The following is a 9,111-nucleotide window of genomic DNA, read 5'->3' as shown; positions in this document are numbered from 1 at the left end:
GGGGGGGGGGGGGGGGGAACGGCTACAGCAGCAAGATGTAGAGGAAGAGAAGCGGCAACGACGCGAGTACACTTGGGAGTAGTGCAAAAATAACGCGTGGAAAACCCGGAGTTCTAACCCGTCGCATACATACAAATACGTATGTGTGCACATATGTATGGATATTTGCACCGGCTGAGCCGGATCACAACCATGCGAGTTTCATTGAAAAATTACGTAGGTGTGTGGTTTACGTCGTACTCCAAGGAAAAAAAATGTATAGAAAAAAGTGGATTATTCTTCATTTCTTCTCATCTCAAGTTCATGACTCCATTATGACGTTTTTCATTCAAAAACATGTGAAGAATTTTTAATTAAATAATTATGCATTTTTAAAAATCTCACAGAAGTTCAACTCCGGGTTTGTGACGTAATGAAATCAAAATTTTTATGAGATGCAACCCCTTCGTAATTCATTATTGCTTTTTTCAAATTTTAGTTTAAAAAATTCATACTGACGATTTTAATATTAATTTTCTTAATTTTTTGCTTCCGAATGGAAGCATTGTAATCGACCAAATTTAAGTTTCCGATTTTTTGTGTTATATCAATCCATTATGATCCAAAAAGTCCGGAAATGCAATTTTTAGACGGCGTCCGTACGTGTGTACGTATGTATGTACGTATGTAACAAACTTTTTCTTCAATTATTCGCCAGTTCAACAATGGAATTCAATCTTTTTTTTCTCAAATGTAGGTCTTACTGAGCCCCATCTACTGCCATTAATTGAAATTCAATTCATTAACGCATTTTTAAAATTTTTGAATTTTTTCAAAAATCGGTGTTTCACGATTAAAAAAAATGTTTCAAATTCATTAAATAACGGCTTAAAAAATTTGTTGAGATGCCCTTTCGACCGAGTCCGAAGATGAAGACGATAGCAGTAATCGTTACTGTGATTTTTGTGAAAATTTGCAAATTTTTTTTTTTTGAAAATTAGAATTCCGCGGATATCTTTGGATTCCTGGCTTCGAATGAATTGTATCATGGCTTGAAATGTTTGTATTGATGCCCTTAAGTGGAAGTTGAACAATAGTTATCATAACTGCCTCCGTTGATTTAATTTTTTAATGATAATTTTCAGAAATTTCAAATTTTTCAACAGTTTCCCCGAAAATTAGCTTTTTCATGGTTTCTCCAAATGTGATGTTTCAAACTCAATCATTTATGAATAAATACATTTTTTAAAATTATATTGTGTTGAAATTTTGTTATGATATAAATAGTATCATTCTTTCATTTAATTTATACAAGAATTTCAAGAACCGCCTATGGTATTCGAAAGTTTGTTGCCTTTCCATGATTGTGGAAAATAAACTTACGTTGATTATTTGAATGAAAGAAAAAGGTTCAAATTCATTTAACGTTAATCTATTTATTTAATAATTTTAAGGGTTCATGCAAACCTGTTATGAGCAACTAAAATATAATTTAAAAAACTGATATTTTAGTTATCTAGGGCCCATAACCCATGTCCTCTCCAGAAAACCCAGACAGAAATTACAAAAGAGAACAGGTGTAGACTTTAAATAATGACGTTGCTAGTATTAATATTCCATTCTCATCTTCTTCGTAATCATTGTCGTCAGTAATTTTGAAGTAATTGTTGGATCAAATTAATCCAAGAGGGTTATTGTGCCATGTAAAAAACACGACGGCGCACGCAGTTTTGTATATATAGCTAAACAGCCAAGTTCTGTAACGTGTTGGATTTATGAAAGAATAATGAAAAAATAAATAAATAAATAAATAAAAAGTTCTATAAGAGAAAATAATAATAAGAATAATAATAATTATAAAATTCAACTGAAGAGAAAATTTGACACCATTGATTGAAAAGAAACTTATTCAATGTAATGAAATAAAGAAAATATAAATCATATACGGAAGAAAAAAAATGCAACATGACCATTCGGAAGCATATTGCTAATTTATTAGCAAAAAAAGCTATACTATATGCTATGCATCGGGAATTTCCCACTTGTTTTTTGTTGAGACCCAGTTCTACATTTGTAGTTGAAGATCAGGGTTTTCATTTCAGCCTAGATTTCTGGACCTTTTGTAATGATTTTATTAGTTAAACTTCAAGGGTTGAAATTTGATTTTTTTATTGAAAAAAATAAATTAGAAAGACAATTTTTGGACGAAGATCCATAAAATAGTTGCAACAAGATGTTTTTGAGGATGTGACTGCTTTCTGAGTCATTTATTGACAGTAATGAATTTTCCACTGTCAAAATTGGTTTTTCGAAATCGTAATAATTCACTGTAAGCCAGAAAAAACAAAGACAATCCATTTGTTAATTAAATTGCGTGAGAAAAATTTTTAAAACAGAATTATTATTTTTTTTTAATATTCGTTGTTTATAAATAGATAATTAAAATTGTTTAAACTTTCGGAAACATTCTGGTAACATCCTGAATATGACTAAATTTGTTACGATTCAACAAATAATTTTTGTGATGAAAAATTGATTGTTTATAAATTATTTGTAGAAAATTGCGATTTTTCAATTATTTCATCAATCTCCCTTCAAAAATAAACTCTCTAATTGTTTTCGGTGTTTTAAAATGCTTTTTAAGGTTTCAAAATCGAGATTTGGGGTGACATGGCGCTTAAATGAAAGCTCAGATATTCTACTACAACAGCAGAAAAGCATTTCGCTTGCGAAAAAATAGCCAAAGTGCTTAGATATCCTTAAAAGTTTCTCCCCCAATTTTCTTTACAAATTAGACGATTAAAAATCTGAGAATTAATCTTGTGATCCATGTCAAACTGTGGAAAGTACTTAACTATCTGAAAAAAAACGCATAAATAGGGGAATCCTGGCAACCTAACCTCATTCCTGCGTGCGCATTGTCCAATGAACATACGACTCCGAGTTACTGACGTCATAACCGAAAAGTCAACCTAAAAACGTCAAATTATCCGTCAATTTTGTTATTTACGTTGTGAACGACGCACGAATGTGGGAATTGAAAAAAAATGAGCTCCGTACAACTTCCCTTTTCGAGAAATCAAAACATTCGAGAAGGAAGGAGTAGTTGTCGGGTAGGTTTTAACGTCGTACTACTCTGAGATCGACGCCACGTGCAATATTCTCATTGGCAAAGTTAACGGAAAGTTGGGTTCCTCTCTATCGCTGATCGTCGGATCGGGTGGGAATGCAGATGCCAAGAGACGGCCTTGGTATGCCGTGCGCCACTGGCCTCACCTACCAATCATTCTGTATATGTGTATTGCCTTATAGTTGTCTCTCTTCTAGGCGTCTGTAGTTTTAAGGCATTAGCACAGCTAATCTGACACATAATTCTATGGTTTCGAACTAGCCTTCCTTTACCACGGAGTCGTTTGTCTATTGATAGCGGCTCAGGTACCGATGGGTTGTTGAACAGCTGTGGGAATTACTCGCGGAAGTGAACACACGAATTCTGAAATTCGTTTATTGTCATTCTATCCAGTTTTTTCCAAGTTTTATGATCTTGAAACATTGGTATAGGTTGGTCATTCAAGAATTCTGGTGGAATAGCAAACTTTTGCGGGTTAGCCACCAAGGGGATTTACATGAACTCAGGCAGACCAGTTTTCAGAAAAAACTGGAAATGTTTTCTTGCTTTGGGATGTTTAGAAATGTGAACTATTTTTAATGGAAATATTCCAGGCGAATTGCGACGTCTTTCTTAGATGACTATTTATATAAAAAATTAATGCCTTGAAGAAGGAATTTTGCAGGACCTTTTTTTGTAGATGATGAAGTTATCAAACGGAAAATATCTCTTGATATTCTCTCTGCAACTAGCGCCGTTAAAAAATGGAATTTCAGGGACAGTTTTATAAAAGGGCATATAAAATTACAATTTGAGGTAGAAATTAGTGTGACTTCATGAATCTCAAGTCGAAATAAGACTGAAGTTCTCCGATTTACTTGTGTTGCCAGTCAATTTATAATTTTAAAGCATTAGCACAACTGATCTGACACAATTCTATGGTTTCGAACTAGCCTTTCTTTACCACGGAGTCGTTTGTCTTTTGATAGTGGCTCAGGTACCGATGGGTTATTGAACAGCTGTGGGAATTCTAAAATTTGTTTATTGTCATTCTATCCAGTTTTATCTATCCAAGTTTTATCATCTTGAAACATTGGTATAGGTTGGCCTTTCAAGAATTCTGGTGGAATAGCAAACTTTTGCGGGTTAGCCACCGAGGGAATTCACATGAACTCAGGCAGATCAGTTATCAGAAAAAACTGGAAATATTTCCTGCTTTGGGATGGTTAGAAACGAGAAGTATTTTGCATGGAAATATTCCAGGCGAATGACAACGTCTTTCTTATGTTTATTTATCTAAAAAATGAATGTCTTGAAGAAGGAATTCCAGAGGGACTTTTTTTTCGCTGATGAAATCATCAAACAGAAAATGGGTTTGACATTCTCTCCTGCAATTATTCATTATCAAGGTAATTAAATATTTGAGAACTCCAGCATTGATTTGCTCTCGCAATCATCATTAAAGAGAAATTTACATTTCAGGGACATTCTAGTCGTAATTCTTGGAAGTGACATTGAGTTCGATTTACAGAGTAAAAATCCAGTGTGGAACTCCTGGTACACTGATTGGTGTTGAATTAACGCGAGATTTTACAGGTGGCTCCTTATGGTGCAGTGGAATTCTGACACCGCAACCCCACATTGAAAACTGTGTGGACTTAGGACACCGATCGGTGTCAACTCAACGTCAAATTTTTAGCGCAGGGAATGCACTGTCTTGCACTAAGAAAAAAAAACTTTCGTCAAGAAATTTTGTGCCTGTCTTAATGACGAGGACGATTTCTTGATAACAAGAAAGCGATTTCTCATAAAATGTTAATTGTTAAATTGAATTAATTCATTTAATAGTTTTTTAGCCTCAATTCTCATAGTATATTTCAGATTCGATTTTCACATTTACGAGTTTTGGGGAAGGGGCAATACCAACCCCCGGACGAGGAAAAGTGAAGGTCAGTACGGAAAATATATTCGAATGCAAAAACTACTTGAATTGATTTGAGAACTTGTTTTGTTGATATCTTTGTTTTGCTTCGATTGTTAATTGGAAGGACGATTTGTCCTGTGAAAAATAAATGAGCCGAATTGAATTGAAAATAAAAAAATTTACAGGATATAAAAACAATTCCTCGCTTATTTTGAAGAAAATAATGAAATCTCTCTAAAAAATTGCCGGCGGCTGTATCTTCGATACAGCTGAAGTTGTATGTGGATACGTCCATAGTCTTTCCTACTTTCTCGAATTCCCTAGAAACTCCTTGCATTCCCTCAAATTTTCTAGAAACTCCTTGAATTTTTTCGAAATTTCAAGAAACTTCTCGGATTACCTCGAAATGTCTAGAATTTTCTAGAATTCCGATAGATGGAGCTGCACATAAGGACTGTTTTCCAAAATGACCCCCCATATTGAAACCATAAACGTATCCACGGAAAAAAAAGAAATGTTTTTAGTAAAAAAACTGCGCTAAAAAAAGTTTCATTTGGTTCTTACTACACGGAGAGAAATTTTTGATAAAAATTATCCTACCGTTCTATAAAAGTGAACTATGAGTCATCGTTTCCTCATTTCTATCCTGAAATTTAGTAAAAATTAATGTGTGATGATCAAATTTTATTCTGCGTTAGAGAAATTTTATCCTGATAAAAATAAAAATGACCGTGCCGGTCGGGTGAAATTTCCCAACCGTTCTAGAATTTTCGTTGTTATCTACATAAAAATTATTGGACTGGAAGGGTAAAATTTATTATGCGTCAGGATAAAATTTCTCTAACGTAGAATAAAATTTGATCATCATATATTAATTTTTACTAAATTTCGGGATAGAAATGAGGAAACGATGACTCATGATACACTTTTACAGAACGGTAGGATAATTTCTATCAAAAATTTCTCTCCATGTAGGAAGTAGAAATTTTTGGAAAATACAAATTAAAAAGAACGCCAAGTCAGCAATGTCGAATGAAGGAACATGGTGCACAATAGGGACATAACAGACAAAGCTGGCCGATCAATTTACCGTCACTTTACAAGTCATTTTTGGTCCGAAAAAAGTGACGGAATTTCGCGTCCCAAAAATGACCGAAGAAAATCTTGACGGTGATTTTACATCTAGATAGAGCGCGACAAATATCGTTCATCATGTTACCGCGTTACTTCAAAATTCGGCCCTTGGGCTGAGCCTTGGACCCTAGAGCTCTTCAAATTTTAGTAAAAGATAGCCTGCTTTAGACACCGCATGTTTGAGAGAGTTCTTTAATTAGTTCTCAAATGAGAAAATGTACGAAATCATTTATGCAATGAAAAATTTTATACAACTGTTTTTCTATCTTTGAGCTTTTTAGATTCTATGATAATAATAAATAAGAAAAGTGCTATGGAATTTTTCTGATTTGTTTGCAATTCCATACTAAGGTAATATTCATTAAATTTTCGATTTCCGTTTCGGCGTTATTCATAATTTTGCTAAAATAAAAAAAAAATTCATGAAAAAAAAAAATTACCGAGCATAGAAATGACGGTCAAATTACATCTAGATAGACGATTTTTCAGCATAAATGACGAGAAAAAATGACTGACAATTGGGTAAGTTGACCGGTCAGTTTGCATCACGAGGTATGCGCCAAGTCAGAAATGGTCAGAAAACTTGATAAACAGAAAAATTACCGTCATTTTGCATCCCTGGTGCACAATCAGATTTCTATGAGAAAAATAGTTTCCAATCGAACAAGGATTAAAAAATTTTTTTTATGAAAAATGAATAGATTTGATATTCAACACCAACCAAGACAGCCCATAACATAAAAAAAAACTCACCTTCCACCCGGCACTGCTATTGCTATCCCCCTTGTCCTTAAAATACGGTACATTCTGCACCATCCACTCATAAATCTGCGAAAGTGTGAGCCGTTTCTCAGGTGCACTAGTGATGGCCTGTGTTATAAGATCCGCATAGCTGAGATTGCCCCAGGCATTTCGTCTCGAGGAATTTTTCTTAACGGGAAGAAGCCCAGCCCCCTGTCCAATTGCACTCTGTTGTGGTGGTGTTCCGCTCTCAATGCCATCCTTGCCAATCCCATTGCCACCCCCAACATTGCCATCGACATAGCCATCGGGTCGCGGCAACGGCCACGTGTTGGAGCGCGCGCGAGTCTGCGGTTCAAATCCACTCTCAAGATCAAACGACAACCCCTGGGGTGTGTGCGGCTGATCGGGTGGCGAGTGTGACGGTGGCGGTTGAATGGTTGTCGGGACCATTATCGGTCCCGTCACCGAGTCCATCATACCAGTATCGTCCGTAAAATCCACCTTGAATGATTGCAATCCTCAATTTTTCTCTAAAACACAAACTATTCCTCTAACAACAACACTCGCACGGTTCAACAAAAGTCCCTCGTTTGTTCCCTCGTTTGTGTTCAACACCTGAGCGAACGCGGAAAAACAAACGGAGAAAAAATCTACTCGCACGTGGCACTGCCGACAGAACGAAGAAGTGTTATCGAAGCCTCAGGAGTGGCTACAAAATGCGCGGGACTTAACGTGAGCGCCGAAGTGTCGGGGAAGTGGGGACGCCAGCGGTTGCCCGGGGGGGAGGATAGAGGGGGTAAAGCACGTGGTCCAACGATGTTTACGAAGCGACAGGTCACGTGGTCATGTTTTAAATGGGGAGTTTGATTTCCTAGTTCTCGTCTATTTGTGCTCCCAGTGTTTGAGAGTGAAAAAAGCTCCGGACTTTTATCTCACTGTTTATTTCCTCGTACGCGAGTAAATCGAGTTTTTTCGTTCAAGTATTAGCATCAACTCAATTTCACTCGTCACCAATTAAGTATTCAGTGAGTAGCACGAGTGAGAAAAAAATTATAAAAAATAATATTGATTTAGAATTGGTGATAACACTGTCGACCTGTGTCGACGCTTTGATATTCCCAAAGAATTTCAAGGCCGTTGACGCCTCAACCGCGTTATAACTCACCCGGGACTTGTGTGCCTTTTGCCATCACCAACTGAACCCGCGGAATTTCAACGTTTTATACTCCAACGTGGACCGCCTCTCGCACGAACGTACGATTACACACACTCTTGGTTTCTTTTTTATTATCTTCTCTGTCTTTTTAATACTGTCTCGCTTTATTTTTTTCCAACGCTCCCACTCTACTCCTCGTGTTGGATAGCCACCACTCCAAACAGCGATACCCACTTCGATGTGGCCCCCGGGTCTCTTAGATCAAGTCCGCAACCGCACCAAAACTGGCTATGCACAGTCGTTTTCACGTATCGTACAATTATGGATGGAAATATCCCAGCGATGTATATTTTTATCACTATTTTTTCTTCACGTGACAGAACGGTCACTCGGGAGGGGGCACTTGTGATACTTGTTTTCGTATTCTTTCTCTCACTCGACGACGAGAGACGACCGGCTGTCCAGATAATTACCGTAAAATCAAGTGAAACGTAACAGTGAGCGAAAAAATTTATTCAAATGTATCAACAAAGTGGTTTTTTTTTGTTCAGAGTCTATCGCAACTTGAATTTTAAATGATAATGTTGTCTATACACGTCAAGGATAAAACGTATTGAAATTAAAATTAACCACGAGGTCGTATTGCGCGTCTCGTGTGCATGTTAAATATAAGAAACGAAATGAAAAAAAAACCTACGAAGATGTCGACTATTTAAATTTATCAAGTTGCCGGCGAGGCAGCGCGGCGCGTACTGCCGTACCGTCGACGATAACTGGTTTTCTCGTTCCCTCGGTGAAATACGTTCACGGAGACTGCCGATTTTACCCGAACGGCTAAAGGTCTCTCACTACGACAAATGAATTCGTGGCGCCTAGCCTGAATCCCCTCTTCGCTCGACTCCCCCGCCGCGCGCCCCGTGGCAGCCAACGGGCAGTGTGACCCACCCCTTGCCCCTTTCAACCGAGAGCTACTTCGTTCCACTCTCTCGCTCGTTTTTCCTCTCCTCTCTTTCGCGCTCGGTGCGTGAAGAAACTCATGATTACCTGTGTATCGGAGGGGGTGGG

General features: G+C 37.1%; 1 protein-coding gene across 2 annotated transcripts in view; it reads right to left on the bottom strand.

Moving 5' to 3' along the window:
• The window catches only part of LOC107039638 (forkhead box protein O), a 121,695-nt gene extending 112,912 nt beyond the window's left edge, over positions 1-8,783 (bottom strand). For both annotated transcript variants that reach the window (XR_001460968.1, XM_015259372.2), the window contains exon 1: positions 6,900-8,783. Coding sequence is in view for 1 of the 2 variants with exons in the window: in XM_015259372.2 (XP_015114858.1) it covers positions 6,900-7,367 (468 nt within the window). In the remaining variant the exon portion in view is untranslated. The remainder of the gene's footprint in view (positions 1-6,899) is intronic.
• Between the last annotated feature and the right edge of the window lie 328 nt (positions 8,784-9,111).

The sequence above is a fragment of the Diachasma alloeum genome, unplaced genomic scaffold, assembly GCF_001412515.2.
Source record: "Diachasma alloeum isolate Michigan unplaced genomic scaffold, Dall2.0 Dall_scaffold_00178, whole genome shotgun sequence".
Taxonomy (NCBI): Eukaryota; Metazoa; Arthropoda; class Insecta; order Hymenoptera; family Braconidae; genus Diachasma; species Diachasma alloeum.
Note: the sequence above shows the minus strand (reverse complement) of the source record. Positions and strands in the feature narration are given on the sequence as shown.